The sequence below is a fragment of the Lottia gigantea genome (assembly GCF_000327385.1).
Source record: "Lottia gigantea unplaced genomic scaffold LOTGIsca_49, whole genome shotgun sequence".
Lineage (NCBI taxonomy): Eukaryota > Metazoa > Mollusca > Gastropoda > Lottiidae > Lottia > Lottia gigantea.
This window is the reverse complement of record NW_008709687.1, coordinates 1,260,537-1,283,871: the sequence shown is the minus strand read 5'-3', so window position 1 is coordinate 1,283,871 and position 23,335 is coordinate 1,260,537. Positions and strand designations below refer to the sequence as shown.

Here is a 23,335-nt window from a genome sequence, read left to right as displayed (position 1 = left end):
CAATTGCCAATAACATTTTGACTCTTCTCTGTATGAGTACAGTATGAGTATGTACTTCAGACAACAAAAGCTATTCGATGGACAAGGATACCATATATACACTCTTTATCAAATGATATTTTGACTCTTCTTTGTAGGAATACAGTATGAGTATGTACTTCAGACAACAATGGATTGATCCACGACTCTCTCATTATAACTGGAACCGGTCCATCCAAACCAACTATAGGCGATTAGACAATATTTGGGTTCCGGATGTCTTCTTTCCGTCAGCCAAAACTGAAAAGCGGCACATCATCACCATACCTAATATGTTTATCAGGATCGAACCCGATGGCACCGTTATTTATAGTCAAAGGTATTTCATAATTCATCTTATCTGGTCCCCGATTGTGTTATCGTTACACTAGCAACATGGTCGGCCTAAATACTGCGGTCAGCTTCCGGCCTACGTGATTTAATAAATAAGGCAAGACTAGTGCATTATGGGATTTGATTTCGTCCAATCAATTTAAAGGTTACGTGTGGTTTCGTGCAAACAATGCCAAGGTGGCAATAGCACCAACCAGTTCCTCCCGGACAAAGCTTTAGCTTGTAGCACTTCACAATCACCCAAATGACCTTCTGATAATCAAATAAGGGAGATAACCAACTTTTTAGAAAACGGTGGACTTGCATACACTTCAGATTATCTGTGACCATAGCCTGTTTGATGGATCTCCGGAAGTTTCCATTGGATGCCCAGACTTGTTCTTTTAGGATGGAAAGCTGTAAGTTTCGTTTATACATTTTACGCCATCTTGTAAAAAATATTACAATCTCAAATTAATAAGCAATGGACTTCATCTAAGTTTACGCCACAGTGGGGCATGTAAATCAGGCCCGAAAGTGACACGGCAACTGAATCCATTGAAGGATTAGTACATTTAAACTCACTCAGGGTTTATTTCCAGATGGCTATACAACGAACGAGATGTACCTCGAATGGTCCAAAGATAGAAAATTTACAAATGTCCTGCCGTCTACCAACATTCCAGATTTTGAAATGACAGCTATATCTGCTCACGATTGTACCGCCAATCTACAGACCGGTAAGGTTTAATCTCCCCTTTATTAACGTATGACCCCGTTTCGACATTAAATCGCCCCTAGTACTCCATTGCCAACCATGAACAAATCAAAATAGGAGAATACTTCGACCAAACGTTTTGAAATTATTTGCACACAGAACGACTGATATCACAAAACGCAGTGTCAATTTGTAGGAAGCCTCTTACGCCTATATAGTGCGGTATTTTAAATGACTCCTTCATTTTCTGTCCAATTCAGGTAACTTCCCCTGTTTGTACGCCAACTTACAGATGCAGAGACAGATTGGTTTTTATCTGACACAAACCTACGTACCTAGCATTCTGATAGTCGTGCTCTCATGGGTCTCTTTCTGGATTGACCCAACCGCCATTCCCGCCAGAATCTCAGTCGGTTTGTTGACAGTTCTCACCATAACAACACAGAGTTCCGGTGCACGTTCTCAACTACCCAGAGTTCCCTACACTAAGTCTATAGACGTCTGGATGTCCGCCTGTTTAGTCTTTGTCTTCGCGGCGTATGTTGAATATGCCTTTGTGACGGTGTTATCCAGACGACATATCAAGAAGAAGGCAGATGCATGTAAAGATAAAGCTACCCACCGCGAGTCAATCGTAAGTAACATGCTACACGACGTATAAGCACTGCAATAAATGTCGGTATTCAGAGTGGGTACGCCCACCTTTGTGAAACACCTGATGCCAATATTCGACAGGGTTCATCAACGTGACGAAGAGTAGGCTACACATACCTAATATTTTTTTTTGGAGAGCCATATGCCTACATGCAGCATGCACATTTACTTGATTCATTCTGCTTGTAACATCTGGAATGATACTTGGTGGTAATAAAATCAGGGCTTGTTTTCTTACCACTATGGTTTCTGAATTTCAACTTATCTAAATGGACTGCATCTTGAAATGTAAGTCAGCCACTTATCAACCAAGCTAAGCAGCCGTTTCCCGCGTTCATAAATGTTGTTAAAGGGAGATAATTTACATCAGACAAAGTGACTTCAGGTCACACTAGTTGCATTTTTTTTAATAAGAGCATAAACTCGCTGGGCAATCCACTCCAGCTAAGAATGATAAATCATCATGATTTTATACACGTTGTAGTATTGGTAATGTCAATATTTCTTTTCGTTGAAGGTTGAATTTTGTACGTTTGTACACAAAAAATAAATAAAACGAAATATTCAGGGCAGTATTTCACTCAGATAGTGTCTTTGTCCATTGTTTAAATTTTTACTTTTTATTTTCAGTATTCGTCGATATCATCTTCAATGAGTAAACTAGGCGATGAAATTCCAATCCATCAAAATAAAACAACCGATAAGAAGACGGACCAGACGATACCGACGCCATCTTGTGTGGAGTCTCGAGATCTAGGCAGATTTGTTGATAAATTGGCGCGGTATTTTTTCCCGATTTCGTTCAGTTTTTTCAATATCTGCTATTGGGTATATTATGTAGATTTTTCATAATCAATGTATCTTTCGCATTTTTTGGCAAATCATCGGTGAGGAGACTCATTATAACATGCCCTCCCGTATGCCGTTTATCAAAGAGTAGACCCATGCGTCAGATTTGGCGGAATTATGATTGTGCCTTTTATTGAAAACTTAGCTTTATGTGTGTAGATTTTGATTAACTAAAGGTTTAATTTGATGTATTTGGACATCGATTGTCAGCTTTCGTGCAAGTCATCGATGGAATGTTTGTGCCTTAAAGCTCTTGTAGGCTTGATGATGGTTCAACTGTTTATAACTTTATCTGCTTCACCACTTTCAAATATTCCTACATCGAAAAAATGGTAATCTGGGGTTCTTATCTCGGTTATCAATGACAAGCAGTTTTACCAAGGATCAGCTGGTAGAAAGGATCCCTGAGAAATGGTTGTTTATTTTTGTTTTTCTTGCAGAATGCGAATCAGTAATCTGTCCATTACTACTGTACTGAGCGAGATCAGACTTAAATTATAACAAAGCGAAAAGTTAAGACTAAAATCAAATATTGAAAAAGTAATGAAAATCTCACTTAAAATAATTACAATACTTGTTAAATAGACTTGTCTTATCTTTAAATCTTACTTTTATGTCGGTAAATCCTGTCACATATTTTTAAAAAATAATATATTGGCTTTAATAGATGTTTTTATACCGTTTGCAGATCGCCAGTTATATGACTATACAAATCACAAACACAAGATCATAGAACAAGCACACGTCTTTAATGAAATTAAGTACGTAACGTTTCAACACAATTTACACGTAACGTTATCAGATGAAAAAAGAAATTTCGAGTCGTTCAAGTCTAATTTAGGATCATGGAATTATAGGCTCTATTTTTCTATTATGGACAAAACTTTGCTCTTAGGCTATGGGAATATTTGTTTGTACATGTATTGGTATTTTGCATTAAAAATTGCAGTAATAATGTAATATATAATAACCTCAATATCTTATCAAGTTCCGTCATCAGCGTCATGACCTCTTCTCAACCTGAACACAAAACAAGAAGTGTTCCTCTTTTGTCGCCTTTCACATTTCAATTATTCCGCCATTGTCCTGCATATTTACCGGCTCCTGATGTTTCAACTTTGCTATAGAGCCATCTGGTGGGATTCCAAAATTGCGTTAAAACTGTATGGTAAGCACCAAGAACTAGGTCAACTTGACATTAAACCTTATTTTAAACATTCATGGTGTCAAGAGCACAATGTCCTTAGCAACCAGAAGAACTCATTTCGAGAATGTTCATTTACTTCAGTGCTATTTTGTAAGAAATTCCTTCAGCAAATTCATAATGGCAGAAGCCAATGAAATCCACATTCAGACCTCTCTTACCCTATTAACCGACTTGTGATTGGCTAATTAATAATTGATCAGATGTCATTTCCGGTTTAGCAGAAGTCACGGAAATCAAAGATGGCGGCTATATGATGTGAATATGATTTGAAGATGCAGTGATTTAATTATATTATGTGACTTGGAATTGAAGTGTGTCTCGCGAACATGATCTTTGTACTTCAAGACAAAACAGGGCGAATGTTAATAGTTCAACAGAACCTTTGGGAAATAAAATAGGGCTGCTTTGTCGCATTTGATCGGAAAAGTAAAACAGTACCAAGCAGTGTGCAATGAGGGAAATTTACCGAGCTATCTGTCGAACGACTAGAAGCTTGATCCATGTCGTTCCCTCCTACCTGCATCACTAACAGATGGAAACTGAGTTAAAAATTCCGACGGTATTATCTCGTCCAAGGACCTTCGGGTTAAAGAGCAGGCGTCTAGCTCCCCGAGTCATCACGCCTCACGTCTAAATTGAGCTACAGTGGCTCTCTTAAAGCTCACAGTTACTTCAGCAGTTGTAATCGAATACTATGAGTTAACCAATTACTATAACACGATCATTAAATGTTAACCCAATTTGTGCCAGATCCGATAAGAATTGTATGATTGAATATGGTTGTTGTTCTATCACATCATTTCCTCATTATATTAACCCGAAGGAGAAGGGGTTAAATTTTGTATTACATTAACCTATTACTGGCCACCGTATTCGTACAGGAAAATCGGTAAGCGCTGTCTTAGTTGGACAATTGCAGAACATTTCATATGAGAACCGTATTCACAAAATAAAGGCTGTCTCGAGTCCCCCCCCCCCCCCCCCCCTCCCTCTCCCTTCCACACGCACTCAAATTAATCATCATATTAAGAGAAATGTTGCCTGTGACCCAACTGGACCCAACTCGCCTCCCAAAACCTAACTATTCATAGAAACGCCACTGCGGTTCTCAATTAGTCGTTCAGTGGTCCGAAATTTTTACCGCCTCCATCTTCCAATCAGTCAATCAAATATAATTATAATTTTTAATTGACATATTCCAGAATTAACAAGGCTCCCTGGTTTGATTTCTAGTCTAAATTTGTCACAAAGACAGGTAGCATGTCGGTCGTACATTTGAGGAATATTCGATTGAGGCATGGGATCATTCCAGACCAGGAACTCATAATATTGATTGGTTCGTTATAGAAAATTGACCAACCAATGTCTCGGAATTCGTTCTACTTTCGCTTTAACTATATATTAGTATGAATCAAACAGACCATCAATTGTAACATTAGAGATAATGAGCATGTACTATACGGAATTCAACTGTTTGACTCCATCAAACAGGTTCGTTATTTAATTGATTCAGTTTTACTCTGATTTCATTAAGTGGTCCGTTTCAGATATCTTTTAGTTTTTGTGGAAGAATCACAGACGTTGGAATGAAAATTGGAATGGTGCAATTTGAAGCTATTAGTGTCCCCGAGATACACATAATTTTTTTTTTAGAAAACCTCTTTACAATCCCTTTAAAGGTTAAACCAGCTGATGGATATGTCCAGGACCGTAGCCAGACTTGATTGTTCGGAGTGCCAAGTAATATATTCGGAGGGGCAATGATGTATAGTTACAGGAATGGGATTGGTCGTTTTTTTTGGGGGGGGGGGGGCTGGAAACGTCCTTAGTAGCCTATGCATCAACGTTGACAACTTCCACGGGATGTACTCGCTATTTCGAAAACGGATCTCTCTCATCTAGTAGAAAAAGGGTAAAGGTGTTAATTGGATCCAGTCAACCGGTAATAGAACTTAGTAGGGTGGCTTCTAATTCTTCATCATCTTCAATTCCATCTGACCACGTGCTAACAATCTTCAAGAAATCATTTAATTTGATACAATAGATGTTTCCGTCTTGTTAACTTGACTACTTGTCATATAAATAGCCACTATCATCAAGACGGAACTAACCATTAGAAAAAATATTATTTTAAAATAGGCTAAAACTGCCAAATTAAATACCCCAAATAGAATAAAACTGCGAAAGATAAAATAACTTTTAACTGATTTAGTCTTAAGAGTACACAATAAAAAGTAACGACGCCGAGTCTGATGATTGGACAATCGAGACTACTGTTTATTTAAAGAAATATGTTCTTGTTTCTACTTTCGATTTGTTTTGCCTGTACTTCTGTTTTAGTGTGTTCTTTTATCAAATGAGTTGATGTGAAGTTGGTATAATTAGGTAAAATGATGATAGAAACAACCAATGAGATTATAAGAATAGTATGTCAGTTTGGAGGTAACAGAATGCGGTCAACCGTTGCCTATAAAGGCGGTTAATATAAAAAATAAAGATCATAGAAGACAATCTAATTAAAATGCTGATCTAGCTATTTCATTTCAAAGTTTTTTGTGGGCAAATCAGTATGCGGAAGGATGGAATTTTTGTAAGTGTTACGGGTAACTGTTAGTCAGCTGGTAAAGACGACTGTATCCTACCGCGATACGGGAGAAGAATTGAGACTAGTTAGGTTTTTCCGCCTCCCCCAATATCTTATCATTTAACGTAGGGAACGCCACAAAGTTTCTATGCAAAAATCGGTACCTAAAACTCATTGATGACCAACTTTTTGTAGCCTATATTATGATCCAGTTCCCATTTATTATATAAAAATTGTTAAATATCACCTATTTAGATAAAAGGTAAAAACTACAAATATACCAAGTTTATAAGTAAATAGAAAATCAGAGAAAAACACAGAAACACAATCATTTGAATCGATATTCACAATTTATACGAAACCTGTATTATCATCGCTGTCAGAAGAAAGAGATTTACATAATGCTTTGGGCACCGACATAGTCTCTCGGCACAAGTTATGAAATCAACACGAAAACTTATTAAAAATTTCAAAAGTTAATTTAAAAAAATATGTTTTTATTTCTATATATCTATGAATTTATTTGATTACCTCTATTTTAATTGTAAAAATATTTTGAAACGTCGATTTTTTTTTAGCAAAATGAAGTTCTTAAAACAAAGTTTACTCTATGACTTAGAAGAAAAAACCAAAAATTCACTTCATGATGTTCACAAAAACATATATAATATTGAGCACTGGGAGCCAGAAATTAATCAGAATTGTTGTTTTATGAATCTTGCACAATCCCCTCTCCGCCCTTCCTCCAAATTTGATATAAATCCTGCAATTAATACATCACGCTACATAATACGATATTTAACCAAATGGTCCACCGTGAATTTAATAACAGCGTTCTAATTCAGATTTACGTAAACTGCCGATAAATTGCTGAATGAATTTTTAACAAGAATTTAACACTTCGTTAGAACAAGCGGACAATGTAGATTTGACAGTCAATATAATTTAAAAATTAAATATTGATGCAGGTTAAGCTCATAAAAGTAATTAAACAATTATCCAATTAGCAAACAGAGTTAATTATTTGGTATTAAGATGTAAATAGCGGCACAGTCTGAAGCCGTAAAGTGATCCGTTGTTGAAATGGAAATCTAGGAAATACATTTGACTACATGTATATTTGAAAAATGTAAATGAAATGAATGACGTTTTATACCATACAGGGTGCAATGGGGGAAATTTTGTAATGACAGCAGCATTAGCCTGCACTTTTTCGATTACCAACTATCAAAGGATCTTAAACGTGCACCGCCTGTAGCACATGGGGCCTCGACTATACGCTTTTTCCTTGTCAGCCCCTCTTACCTGCATCAATGACAATGGTATTATCTCGATCTATGCCGGGATTGAACCCTGGACCTTAAGGTTACCGAGCAAGCGTCTAACCAACTGAGCCACCGCGGCCCCCTAGAAAAATATATCTAGGAATCCTTGCCGATGAGCCTTTCAAGAAAAGAGAGTTTTGTAAAACCTGCGTCCCCGATACACGAAAGAAACCAACGCTGCAAAGGATTCGAACCAACGGTACCCAATCGCCAAGTAGACGACAATCCAACTGGTTATTACACGGCGACTATAATACTTACTGCCAACTGGAAGGTTTTATGAACAACGGGTCTAGAATATAAGAAGGCTCTAAGAATTGACATAATATATGAAGATGTAAGGATGTGTGATTGGAGAAGAGGTAGTATTTGACGCGAGTAGATGTGGTATTTGATGCGAGTAGAGAGTCTTGATAGTTAATCTTATATCTCCTTACCGCGATTCGGCTAACTGCTGTTTCTGACTTTAATACTCTACTTGACTCTTCAACTAGGTGAAAATAAACTTGTTTTTACTATAACGGAATAATGAGACTGCTTTGAACTTTCATTGTTTTTAGGTAAGAATTACACTTTTTCTTTGCTTATTACTTTTTAGCCTTTTTCCCGAAAATATTTTTTTAATAACAATTAATACTTGCTTTTTCTCCATTTTAATTTTCTGTAGAAATTCTTTGTCTGCTGGTTAGATCTGTTCTTTTCTTTAATTTACTGTCTTTTTCTTCGTGTATTTTTTTAAACCTTTCATTTTCTTTGTCAATTTTTTTATTCTGCATTTTTAAGTTTCCGGAATTTCTTATTAATCAACCTTAATAGCCAAAGCCAAACCTTTTTAACTTCTGATCTGTAATTTTGATCATAGAACACAATTAATTTAGTTAGAGTAACAGAGTACGTTTTTAGACAATGCACAATTCTTTAAAAGGTTTGATACCCCATAGGATGACCAAAAAATTGAAATATTTAAACTTGGTCAAAATGAGTCTTTGACCATCTATGGACTTACCTGGTGTGATAACTATACAACAGAATCCCCTTATAATCCAATAAATCTATAAAACAATATAATAACTTATTAAGCTAGGTCATTTTGAATAACGCTTAGAAGCGTTCTTCAATAATTATTTAGTTTAATGGATATATCGTGTTATATAGATATTCTATTCTATAGTCATGGCACCTGGTAAATGTAGTGTAACTGATGAATATATACAATTGTTGACCAAGTTTGAGAATTTATATATCCATTCTAAGAAGTAGTATAACTTTTAAAAAAAGTGACAAGGAATCGGAGGTGTATGACCTTCTTTCCTGTACCTTATTCCGTTAAATATTCAGCATCGCTTACAGTTGGCAATGAGGCAAATTTTACCAGGACAGCGTGGTGCGGTTAGGTATCTAGAGGAATGAAAGTTTTTAAACTTTGTTATAATTTTACAGTTATTCTTTTTCTAGTTTTTTGTGTCTCTTGTTGGAATATCAAAATACAGAATTCACAGGAAAAAATATCCAAAATTTGTATTTTTTTCGAATTGTATAGCGTTTTTTTTTTTTTGGTCCTAATTTAAAAAAATTATATAAGTATTTTAGGTACAAAAGATATCCCGAAAGATTTGTTTCAACTGATGAAAGAATTGTATTAAAGAATAGATAGTCTTTGTTATAATGATACAAATATAAAAAGTAGCTAGTAGTTTTAATCATAAATAAACAAAGGAGTTATTTATCTGAAAATTATTCTTTTTTAAACTAAACTGCAATTATTTTACAAGTTTCATAATCACTTATTTACAACTTTACGATATAATTTACTAACGTTGTACGACTGAAGGGACAGGTGTGGCATTTTCGGGGGTTGATTTGTGTCTTGAATATATGGAAATAGTCTTCAGGGGTACTTGAAATGTACTAAAATCGCATAATCTGTTCAACAATACTTACAACTAGATATCGCATTTTATTTTTCAATATATGGCGTAGTATCAAGAAAAGACGAGTCGTCATTTTAACTTTCAAATGCAGCTTATTCAATACGAAGACTCAAATTTCAACGGTGAGCTGTGAACACCATTACTGATAGGCTTAGCAAAACAATGCCCCTCTCTGAAATTAAGATATGATTGGTCAAACGATTGCGGATCTGTCTCTTTAAGAGGGATGATATGCTGTAAAGACTACTTCAAATCAACGATGACATCCCTTGATAATGTGCTTCTATTGTTGAAAGCAGTATCAGTTAAAGTGAATAATTAGATGACAAGATACCTTGATTGTGATGCGAATTGTAATAGTATTTGATTAGTTTCTACTATGCCTAAAGCTTATATTAGTTAAATACTAAGTAATACTATGTAGTTGTATATTTGTTTATAATTTAAGATTAATTATTAATATTTGCCTTGTATCTTTATAATAACTTTAATAAACATTATTATAGCCTCTATCTTGCTACACGACATCCCGTCGATAATCAAGATGATTGACATGAAGGAAGAGGGCTTGTAGAGAGTGGTTTTGGAGAGGTTGTGTAGAAGACTTGTACAGGTGTTTTTGTAGGCACAGTCCGTTAGAACGTAACATAAAACGCCATTTGCTTAGTAACGTCGAAAAATGGTGGTAGGGGCTCTTATTCGCGGTTGGCGTGTAGGCCTATTAGTTTTTTCAGTTTCGCTAACGAAACTTTCTTTCTGGCACGTGCTGATTCTCTCATCAGAGCCAGAGGCCCGCTAGCCTGTTATTATAACTCATCATTGTTAATCTGTAACTTCCTGTCGAGTCGGCTGTAGTTATTATTGCGAATTAAAATATTTTCAAATTGGTTCATGCCCAGAAACACTTAGCCTACAATATACCAATAGTTTCAATGCACCCAGACCACGATCAATATGAAGGTTTTGCGAACATCGTCTTATACCTTGACTGCAATAGCTACCTTTCTTGTATTATTGGTCATCTTCACAATGCCAAGATATTACGAACTTCGTCTTATACCTTGACTGCATTAGCCATGCTTCTTGTATCACAGGAGTTTGTAAATGCAGTGATTTGAAACCACAAGTAATATTTCTAAATTGAAAGCGTAAAAGATTTTATTATAAAGTTTCACAGAGTGCTGCACAAGCTTCCTAGACAAGTTGAAATTTCAACAAACGTGACGATGGTGTTAAGATTGTATGCAATGCTGCTTTAAGAATCGAGGGCAAGACTTGGAATTTTGAGAAATTTTTTGAACATTGTCAGTATATGTGGATATGGAATTTAGATTGTGTTTTATGGTGACGGTACTGTATGTTACTCTCTTATAGAAGCACTGGCACAGGTCACAAGAACCTATTGTTTCGAAAAAATTCGGGAAAGACATTTTGTGTAGGCTACAACGTAAACAAGCGTGGCTGTGGTGTTTAGATTGTATTCTAAGTTGGCGGTGAAAAGAATTTAAGTTGTAAAAATTCCTGTCTTATCTAACGTAACGCTACATTACACCTTCCAAAATATCCCCTCGAACAATCAGAGGCGTTCAGAAAGTCGAGACGTTTGACGTTAAGAAACTCGGGATGCTATCAGCTTCTAGAATATCAAAAGAACCGAAACGACAAATTTAAAAAAAAAACAAATTAGTTACGATTCAAAGTTCGTATTTTTAAGATAGCCAAAATTGTTGTCTTTAATGAAATGAAAGGACTCACTAATCGAGTGTTAATCCAGGGCAAAACATAACACAAATTTGGTATCATAATTACCCCAAGTTCACGACTCCTGCTCGTGAAACAAATTGAGTTGACGCCATATTAAAAGAAAAAATTAATCCTTAAAGAGGCGAGATTTTGTCGACAAAATTCCAAATTCAAATGTTTTACTTCCAAAAAGGCAATTAGCTAGAGGTCAAAGCCAAGATTTATACATTGCAAAACACAGAAGCACTCTTTGCACTAAAAGAGTTAAATATAGGGCCTACGCATATCGATTTCGTAGTAGCAAAATGATGATTCAAAAAGGAATTAACTCTCTTAGGTCCAAAGCTTTTGGTTTTTGGTTAGGATGATAAGAATAATTTGCGAACCCCAGAATCGAAACGAAATTTATCTAAACACATATAGAAACAGGAGATTTGATATAATTATAATTTAAGACTCAGATGTGCATAAGTTATCTTAAAATTGCCATGCACAATTGAAACTTCTAAATTGGGAAAGTTCATGGTCGAAACGATAGCCAAGTAGGTTAAGCGTCGGTGCCAGATCCATAACAAAGAGTTCCGGATTACCTTTCTCTACAGAAATTTGGCTGGCCCGGCGTTTGACCACCTCCCCCAGCCCCCCCCCCACCCATTTTCAAATTTCAAACCATTTCAAGTTCTTAAATGACTGTTTCTAATGCCACCCCCTCCAACTCGACAATGTGGGCTCCATGTGGCCCTTCCATCTAATGCTTTATAGAAACGTAAAACTCCATTTCATTTCAGCGTCCAAAACAGTTTTTCTGCCAGTTCAGCTATTTTCAGTTGACGATTAAGGTTTAATGGTCGACAACGTACGTTTGAAAAAACACTTGATCATCAGATTTTTATTGTAATCAAATTCTCTATTCTCTATTCCAGATGTCAACAATGAATCGCCATATTGAAATTTGGTTTATTACTCTGTACCTTTTCTGTCTTCATTTTCCGGAAGTTCACACACAGCTTAGCAACGAGACTTGTATTTCCGATAGTCATGAAAGCAACGAAACTTATGGGTAAGTATGCATTATGGGAAGACAAAGATTAACCCTTACAACCGATTAAACTGTAATTTTAACCCAATGAATAAAGATCACCATACAATGGGTCGGAGATAATGAAATTCTTAAATCTCATTGGATAATAGACGTAAGTTAATAGTGAACCAATCAACTGGAAAATCGACGATTTCAATCAATCAGGTCACGTGACTATCAATTCCAGACGAGATCTGGTAGGAATAAGTAGAATAGACTGTCGTAAGATTATTCAATACCAAATCTTTGTGTACCCTTTCAATATGAATTGAAAGTTGGTTGAAAACTGTTCCAAGATGGCGGATCCATGATCGTCATGATGATAAGCATTGTCATAATGCTTAATGTGGCAGAATTATTTTCCAATCTGCGAGGCACAGACTTTATCAATATTCATATTCAATTAAGATTTATGAGCTTCCAAATGATACAGACATCAGAAACAAGATGGCGTCTGGTGCGTCAAGCAAGCAGACGACACATAATGAAAAATGATTGACCATGCCTAATTGTTCAAACTCTATGAAATGATTATTCAGATTATTGCATTGTGTAATCAGAATTACTTATAGTGGAAGGGATTGTCAACACTGGTCTCGAAAGCACTGGCCTTTCATCAAATATACTTCTTGTTATGAGGGAAATTTCAGCAAACGATACTGAATCAAGAGATTGGTCTATTGGTCTACTTGACTTTTCCTAATAGAGTTGACTAGAGTACTAAGATCCCTAAATATATTTTTTCTGGGACACCTGATACCGCTCTTCTAGCTTGATTTCCTGCTCACCAATTGTATTATATACACGAGGAAATATGGCCTTTAACCAAAAAGGGTTGAATGTCGAGGGCTTGGTCTTGCAAAACCAAATACAAGGCATGGTATAGAAATTTTCATGGCTGTATCTTAAGTACCTCAGAAGCCATCTGACTTTCGATTTACTCGACTAATTTCCATCTTTGAAGTAGAAAATTCCAAAATTAAACTTGTTGAAAAATAAATTTTACTAACGGATTTAGTAGCTTTGATTAATTTTTCCAGAGAGTCAGAGATAAGGCTTCAGACACATAATTCCTTCTTTTCAAGGCTTCTTATTAAACAAGCGAGAAAAGTAAACAATTTAAGGTCAAGGGAATTTTTTTCGTGCTAGATTGTAAAGACTTAAATCTGTACATAGCGTAGTTGCATCACACATAAAAAATAATACAAGAACTTAACGTTACATTGAAAGAGTCACGCTCATGTTCCTGAAGCAACGTTACATGGCAATGATCAGGTAGCCGTTGCTCTCACAATCCCATATTCTCGTCATTAATTTTGATTTGAAGAGAGATTTGAATAATCGTACCGTTGCTTAAAATATGAACGTTTTTTCGTGACCACCAACACCATCCTATCTTTAAGTCATCGACAGCGAATTTCATTCACTGCCATTTGAATAGAAAGAGATCTAGAGTGTTATCTCTAACACTGCCATAAATTGGGCAATATATTAGCATTGCAGGTCTAAATTGGCTAGTGCAAAAGCGTATCAATTGCCATAAACATTCAAGCTTTTCATCGCTTAGCCCTCGCCTTCGTTAGCTAATCCAATTCATCACTAATGTACACAAAGTGGTAATTTAATATTCACTGAATATATTTATAACAAGATTGTGTTGAAATCCAACCATCCAACCCCAGAAAGGAGCCGAGAGCCGACAAAAATAGAACAATAAGGTGCTCGAAAGAAGCGTCCCAAATTCACTGTATTGGTTACCTTTTCTTCCAGGCGAGTGTTTCCGGTATTGGAAAAACATGAAGCAGCTTTGTTGATACTGTTAGGATTTGGTGGGTTCTCAGTCCTGTTAGCACTCCTGTATAATGCTATCCGAAAGTACATCTTCCATGACGTCAACAGCCTGGACACGACGTTTGACGCTGGCGGGAAAGTCAGTATGAGCTTGACAGCAGTAACCGTCGCCTCCCAGCTCATGTGGCCCGGGGATTTACTACAGAGCTCCACTGTTGCTTCTAAGGTGAGTGTTACATTTATTATCTTCACAATGCCAAGCTATTTTTTAACCCTGTCTAATACCTTGACATTATTATGTTCCTTTCTTCACAATGTCAAGTTTTTAATTAACTCAGTTTAATCCCTTGACATCATTGGACACTTATTCTCACCACAAAGCTAAAAAATAAGCTGTTATTTGTACCCCTCTTCAATGATTTACAATATTTGTATTACAGTATGGAATAGCTGGACCGTTCTGGTACTCTGTTGGTGTGGTGTTCAATATCATCATGTTTCCAGCACTTTCAGTTCATTTTAAAACTAGGTCACCCGGTGCCAAGACTTATTTACAGGTAGGTTGAGCTCTATTCCTGGTGGCTTTGGTAAATGATTTACTTGTGAACATTGAGGACCAGATGTAGTTCAGTCTATTGGAGCAAAGGAATTGAATGACATCAATGTTTAGAAGAAGATCTTATAAAGTTGATCCATCTGCCAGTGGGTGATCTGGGAAAGATCATTGCCGAAGATTTTTACCCAGACTAACTGGTAGAAAGAGTACAATGCATTTCGCCCATCCCCTAAAACGAGCCTTCCAAACACGATTTTTTGTAGCATTGTTAAAAGATCGTGATAGCCATTTCGTGTGTAGTTCATAAAATGCTCCTTATATTTTTAGATAATCAACGCCCGTTATGGACCCTGTGCTCATATAGTATTCTGTTTCTTTGCTCTGTTGACCAATGTAATCGTCATGATGTGTTTAATAGTGGGTGGTAAAGCAACCATTCAGTCCATGACACACGACGCTTCGGATGAATTCTGCATCTTCCTAATGGCCACGTTGTTCGGATGTTACTCTTTCGTCGGTGGTCTAGGAACTACATTTTATGTGTCGTATTTCAACGCTGTGTTGATTTTCGGGTGTCTTGTGGTTCTAATAGTCCGAGTGTTTTACTCCGACGCTGATGGTTTATTGGTTGGGATCGACAAAGTGTACGAGAGTATCAAATGCTTGGAAGGACCTGAAGAGAATGAAGAACGGAGCTATCTCACATTCTGGTCGGAAGGATCTTTAATGTGGGGAATCCTCGGAGTGTTCGCTACATCATCTTTGACATTTTGTGACCAGGCGTCGTGGCAGAGTCGAATTGCGGCCAAACCAGCGCAAGGTGTTATGGGTTTCTTGGCAGCTACCTATATGTGGTTTGCTGTACCTACCTCAATCGGTACCAGTAGTGGTCTGGCCTACCTCGCTCTCAGTGCTAAGAACAGTACTGCTGCTCTACCTATTGCCAGCGTCAATGAAGGTAAAATGCGTTTCGTGTTAAGGGATCGTAAAGAGGTTTTCTAAACGATTTATGTGTATCGGGAACACTAAGAGGACCAATTTGCACCATTCCAATTTTCTGTCAAACGTCTGTGGTTCTTGCAATCCCAATTAAGCTATGTGTTTTAACACAAATGTTACAGGGAATTATTAGCTGCTCTTGCTCGTGACTTCATAAAACGCTTGGCAACAAGGATCACTCATTGTTATCCGTCTGTTCTGATTTCCCTATTCTAATCGTCCTAATCCTATTTCCCTTTGTAATCATTACAGGTCTGGTGACACCGTTTATGGCAGAGCAGGTGCTCGGAGCAGCTGGAGGAGTGATGATATTAACCATGTTAACCATGGCCCTGATGTCTAGTGGATCAGGAGAGGTCATGGCCGTGTCTTCTATCATTGTTTATGATATTTATCAAACTCATATTAAACCATTTAGGTAAGATATTCTTGCTTAGTTGAACTTAGTATGGGTATTGGTATCGTACCAATTGGGATGATGGTCACAACTTCCGGTATAGATCCGAATGTTAAACTTCTTTGGAGAGTTATCCCCCTTTACATACCATACAAGAAGAGCTGTTTATTGGTCGTCTTCTTTAGCACAATACGGTGCATAGCATGACCTTTTGTTCATTTCCATTTTGTTTCAGGGAGTCTTTGAGACCAGGCCATTGCTTGTTGTGTGGGATGCCCAAAGAGTCTCTCCGCTGTACCACAACTGGAAACGACGTGAAGTTCTGTAACTGTCGGTTCGCCGTGGATTGTGAAGATTGTCATAAAGACTTAGCGACCACTTATAACGGAGCGGGAGCTAAGGAGTACAATTGTACTACTCATGGTAAGGAATGAATTACGACATGTATCAGTGAAGTTCAGATCTCAAAGTCACCAAGGATTGTTTTCTCAGTCGGTCCGATCTGGCCCAGGCCACGTATTCTCGACGTATTCTCTTAGCGCTAGGCAGTCAAGGTTAGAAAATAAGAACCTAGGATATTCTAGCGCTTTGATCGTTTGGAGAATACGTGGCCAGATTGTCGTAGATGAATCATTTTGTGATTGGTCGGATTGTCGTCCTGAACTCCTCCTCTTCCCCCTTTTTTTAGCCGATTAAGTCCAGACCATGGCATGGGAAGAAGAATCAGAGACGTTACTCGCACAATCGAATAAACATAATTACTTATGCCATGTAAAAAATATTTTACAAGGTATTTTGTATCTATGTCAAAGAACTCGTTGATGGTAATTCAATTAACCAATCAAGGACACAAACAATTTTACCAACGGAAATGCCTTGAACCGTGAATGCAGGGGCGTGACTTGCTTGACATATTGACTTTGGGAAATGACGCGAGGAATCTGTCCAAGTAGTTCCACGACAACAGCCGAGGAATACGACCCTTCTTTCAGGTCCATACATAAGCATTCGCGGATAATTTGGACCTAAAATTCCATGTCATATTTACCATTTCAGGTCCGTACAGAACATACCAAGATAACCTGGTGAGGTTTAAAAGTTGGTGTATATTATGGGTGACAATTGGTATCGTGCCACTTGGGATGATGGTCACAGCTTCCGGTATAGATCTGAACTATATGATGCTGGTTGGATTTATTGTCACCATTCCTTGCTTTCCTGGAGCTGTTCTTAGTATCGTGTGGGTCAAGACTTCCAGAGTTGGGGCTATTTCAGGTGAGAACTTCTCTAAGTCTTACTCATTAACATGGGTGTCTAAATCTTTTATTGGACGGAGAGAATCCTGGAGTAATTAGACTATCGGAGCGCATCGATGACTTAAAAATTACAGTGGCCATCAGTTGCCCATGTTCTGAATACAAGCAAAATTAAGATCTAATCGTAAACGTTAGCGATCGGAATCCACAGCTACTAGTCAATTACTCGGTATTAGCCTTTTACGAACTCGCCTGCGACGAACTCGATGAGATACTATAATTCACCAGTGCGTCTTCAGATGTTCAATGCTATACTTTCCCGCTAACCTTCAATGTTCTTTTACAGGAAGTTTAACCGGGTTAGTTTGCGGAGTTTCAGTTCTGTTGATCAGAGCCTCTACACTAGAAGGGGGACTGAGTAATTTCAAAGAGAACACGGAGCAGTACTTCTCCGTTCTTTCAGGATCCAGTACCAGTTTTGGCGCCAGTTTGGTCGTGACGATAATTGTCTCCCTTTTCACTCACCAAATCAAAACGCCAGCAGACGCACTCTTGGAGTGGCAGAAGATGAGAGACATTGACAACCCGCTTCATCCTTGGGCAGAAACATATCGAGAAGAGTTCCCTGCCCTTAGACACGGGGAGCAGCCGACATTTGACCAACTCGATTCAGTGTTTCGACAAGCGAAACGTACAGCTTATATAGGTGGCGCCATTAGTCTCGGTTTGTTCATCATTGTTATACCAGGCATCATGACAAGTCTTCACGTTCTGTCTGCTACGCAGTTCCGGTTTTGGGTGATGACTTGTCAGATTTGGGCGATATTCATGGCCATTATAGCTATACTTGTTGCTCCCATTGAAGAATTTACCATAATATTCCGAGAAAAACGACGCCAAAACCAGGAGCTTTCTCAGAGCAAGTTAAATGGCGAGAACTTAATTGAAATTCCTGGTTATCCATCTTCTCAGGAGAACCACCCACATATGCTGTGAAAATTTGAACTTTGAACTGTGTAAAAACATAAAATATCGGTAAAAGAGGTAACTTTCTTTCCGAGATTGGACTTTGAAGTACGTGAACATTACCCACTTACATGTAATGGCTCTAAAAGGGAAGTCGGACTACTAAATCCAGTCGTTGAGTGGCACCAGGTGGTCGAAGGAGAATTTTTTTAGTTAATTTGGTAGAATATCGTTTTGTCGATTTCGCTGAAAACAGGACTAAAGATTAAAATATCCGTTGGCTGTTAATCGTTGTTTGCGAGGTACTCATGACCGTTTAATTTGCAAATTAGTGAACTCAAATAATAAAATGCGCGTGCATTGACGAAAGACAACATATTTGACGTGCTATACAAGATATGGAAGGATTTTCTTTATGTATTCAAGATAATATAGTATACGTATATACATGTATATCATAGTTACAGTGCGCATGCGTCAAAATTGTTTTACGTGCTGTAAAAGTAGTATCTAATGGAATAGTGTCATGTGTTGAAATGCGCGTGCATTGTGTACATCTCAGTGACGTTGAATCCTGAAAAAGTGTTCCATTTTACACTTTATGGCGAAACTCAAAAAGTAGGACATAAAAGTATAAAACTTTTTCATTTAATTTATGTGATTTTGAAAGGAAAAATATTGTTTTGCCAATATCGCTGTTATGATTAATTGCCCATTTTTGGGCTATGCATTAATGGACGTTTACTAGAATACACTTCACTCCAATGTACGTGCGTTTATGGCCAGGATATTGCCACGAGGACCTGGATATGATCATGATTTGACTACCGTATTCTACGTTTTATTGTATTGTATTGTAACATATCCGTGTGCGTAGTCCTACGTGTAGGTGAAGTGAAAAAGATGCGCTTGAATATTACACTGTCCCTTAGCTAGCCTAGGTTGTCCGGGGACGAAATCTTTGAAATAGAGGGGGGGGGGGGGGGGGCAAACTTGCTCTTGTGTGCATAGAGGGCACTTGCAGCCTGTTGCCCTTGCAGCAATCAATCTTAATGTTATGGTCATGTTATAATTTTCTTGAATTGTCAAAAACTTCCAATTAGCACTCGGCTTTCAAAGGCTACAAAAGCTCCAAAAAGTCCCAATATTTCTGGACAAAGCGCAATAGAAAATTATGGTATTCAAACCACACCTCTATTCGCGAAATACGAATTATGTCAAAATCTGTATTTGGATACGCTATATAATGTATATATATGTTTTAATTGTGTAGAAATTATTCAAATTGTTTGTTGAGTTTGGTTCGTACTCGGGTCTCTAGATAGATAGTAGTAGAAATTGTTATATGATGTTGTACATTTATACCATTTTAATCAATTAAACTTATAACTCTGTCTTTGTGCGTACCTTTAATTAGTCTGCCCCGCCCCCAATTTCGTTAAACCACGCTCACTTACCGGAAAAAAATGAATTGAAATGAAATGATTGGAGATTTACGTCTTACTCTTCTGCACCTTATTGGGCTAATGAAGAAGGTCAACGCCTAGCACCAGGCACCAGGACAGCGGCATTAGACTACTCTTTTTGATTTCCAACTGTAGAGGGCTCATTAACGTGCAGTCTGTAGCACACGGGGCCTCCGAAAACGTCTAGTCGTAAGATTGAGATCGGTACACGATGTATCCTTCAAGGGTGATATCTAGAGATCGAAATCTGTTACTACTGTTTTAACAATTTTTTCCTTATTGTACACAGTATGACGTCGATATAAAATAGAATGACAATTATATCAAGCTATCGACAGGCACTATAACGGGTTCGTTTCGTAGGGGGTGTAGTGGGTTGAATTTTATTTTTATTCAAATTCCCGAAAAGGATTGACTCATTCAATTTTCTTCAAACAGACAATCGACAATAATCCACCATAAAGTTTTTGTATTTGATCATGTATATTGTGTTTTGTTGTAAACAAATTCGTGAATAGAAAGACGAATAAATAGAGCGTTTACTATGTCATATCTTTCCCTTTCATAAAGTTCGTATATTAATATGTTATGAAATAAAATGGTCGAGAAAATTTGATTTTTGAAAACGAGGTATGATTTTGGTTAGTTTTTAGATATGCGAATTTGAAGGAAAGGTTGGGGGTTCGGAGGGAGGGGGGGTGGGGGGGGCTTATCTATCTCTCTTTCTGGTGGCCATCGGTGGATAGTTTTTGTCAGTTGAACGGTAACAGAAGATTTGGGAAGTTAAACTTGTTTTTTCATGTAATTCATTGCTCTGTATGGTAAGGTTATAATTTGTTGACGAACACTGGGTTTTAAGCTCCTTATCTGGTCACTAATACTCTCTTGATGCATATGATGTTTCCGATCAAAGAATTAATAAAATTTAATCGGAATATTGGGAGGGGTAGGCCTACCAATGGTGTCAGCCTGTTTCAATGGTTGCCTAAACGAGGATCGTAAAGTGTTTTGTCTCAAGTGAGAATCATAAGACCACATAATCATATACCCTTCCCCCGCAGCCATCCGTGGAAAGTTGTCCTGTTAAACGTCCTGTTATAATCACAATATACATGCCCAGGCTAAGTGATCATGTTACACTGCGACTAGAGTACAACGAACGTTCCTTTGGCTGATTTCGTTTCTCTTTCCTATACACATTAAGCAGTTTATTGTCAAATGCAGCATACACAATGTACATGCAGATAAGCTTATAGACACGGTGTATTATATTTTCAAATACATTAAAATTATTCAAACAGGTTTTACGCGTCTCTGTATGTAATATCAAGTTTACATTTTGTTGTCGGGTTAAAGAATTTGTTTTCTTATATTTATTATTTGTAAAGTATCATAATAATGTTTCAGAGGAAAAAAAATGCTCTTGGAGAAATGAAGCTGATATTTACCATAACCTGTCTGTCGTTGATTTTACTGGAAACGATCGGTAAGAATTATTTTATCGAATTTGAGCTTCACTCTAACTTCTGTGGTGGAGCCAGCCTCTCTGACAAATATTTAGGGGCGAAAACATATAGACATTGATATTTTTTGTTAGAAATATTGAAGTAGAAATTGAAACCATTTGCCCCCTGTACCTACAACTGCATTTTAATAAGTATTATAGTAGGTGTCGCTAGCCATGCACTGTAGCACATCATGCTTTCACGTACGGAACAGTCGATTGGTTGGAAAAGAGATTTCAGATTTATCAATTGGGCAAGGGAGCTCACCGGCAATTCTCTCCCTCAGTAGAAGAAATTTTAGAGGACCAAAGCACTTTACGTCTGGGAGAGGGTCCCGACCCACTGTAAAGTGGTATCACGCAGAGAAAAGATCAGGAAACGAGATATCCAGATCTGTGGGGTGCGGTAATTAGGTCAAAGGAAATTCGGTCACCGGAACTTTGGTCACAGTAAAAGGGCACACGGTAATTTGGTCATAGTAATAAGGTCACATGGTAATTTGGTCAAAGTAATAAGGTCAGACGGTAATTTTGTCACAGTAAAAGGGTCACACGGTAATTTGGTCACAGTAAAAAAGTCACACGGTAATTTGGTCACAGTAAAAGGGTCACATGGTAATTTGGTCACAGTAATACGGTCACACGGTAATTTGGTCACAGTAATATGGTCACACAGTGATCTGGTCAAGGCAAAACTAGTAAAATGAAATTACTGGTAACTGGTGTAGTGATATTTATTTCATAATACATAATATAGTGTTCTGCTTGCCCTCTGCCAGAGATGGATGGACCTTGTGGGGCCCTGAACGGTCGAACAGTATTTGGTATACCTGTCAATCTGCAGCTATATAGTTATTGCTGATACAACCCGCCACCGGTCTGCCTTTTAAGCTTGCAAGTCATACCACCGTTTAACTTTTGCCGACTCTCGCCATTCCAAATTACAGAATTCTCACTCACTGAATGCAGCCTGTGAAATCATCCGGTATTGACTTTAATATGTATTTTATATATAATCTCCACTACTCATAAATTTCCGTGCCTGTACCAATAACGTGAGCGTTTCAAAGCAGATTCTTTTCGATTTTCGGGTGGGGGTAGGGTGAGATGCTTCGCACGTATCTCACGTATCTGAAGGGCGCCCATCTCACCCTACCCGAAAATTGAAAAACGCTCAGGTCATTGGGACAGGCGTGGAAATTTACGAGCAACGGTGCTAATATATACGAGCGGACGCCCACAAGGCTATACGCCCACCAGCAGCAAATCTCATCGCGGCTTTCGCCTTATAAATAGCATCACTACTTCTATGTAGCCAATATACACAGGTAAACTAAGTTTCAATCGAATCAGAAAAAAAATTTGAATTAAAAGTCAATTTCAATAAATTTTGCGCTAAGTCGGGGGCCATAACTCAGAAGAGGTCAACGAAATCGGACATACATCAGTGGGTATTGAGATGCTACCAATATACACAAGCATACCAAGTTTCAGTCAAATCCGATAAAAATTGTAGTTTCTATCTTCTTTAGAAGCCAATTTTAACGAATTTTGCGCTAAGTCAAGGGCAAAGTCACGATCCTAATTAGGTTGTGACATTGCCCGTCCTCCACCATTTATTGAATCTTGTTATCAACTACAAGCGGTTGATGTGAATAAGATGACCAACACCACTGAAAATGGGTAATTTGTGACCAAATTACTATGTGACAGTATTACTGTGACCAAATTACCGTGTGACTTTTTTACTCTGACCAAATTACCGTGTGACCTTATTACTGTGACCAAATTACCATGTGACCTGTTTACTGTGACCAAATTACCGTGTGACCATTTTACTGTGACCGAATTACCGTGTGACCTTATTACTGTGACCAAATTAGCATGTGACCGTATTACTGTGACCAAATTACCGTGTGACTTTTTTACTGTGACCAAATTACCGTGTGACCTTTTT

The 23,335-nt window shown here is 37.6% G+C and overlaps 1 protein-coding gene across 1 annotated transcript; it reads left to right on the top strand.

The window, feature by feature from the left end:
• Window positions 1-137: 137 nt before the first annotated feature.
• On the top strand, window positions 138-1,730 carry LOTGIDRAFT_125350 (hypothetical protein; the record flags this gene model as incomplete). The annotated part of the gene is made up of 4 exons (XM_009061612.1): window positions 138-358; window positions 688-770; window positions 954-1,091; window positions 1,330-1,730. Coding segments are annotated over 4 exons (843 nt in total), but the record flags the coding sequence as incomplete, so codon positions are not given.
• Window positions 1,731-23,335: the final 21,605 nt, after the last annotated feature.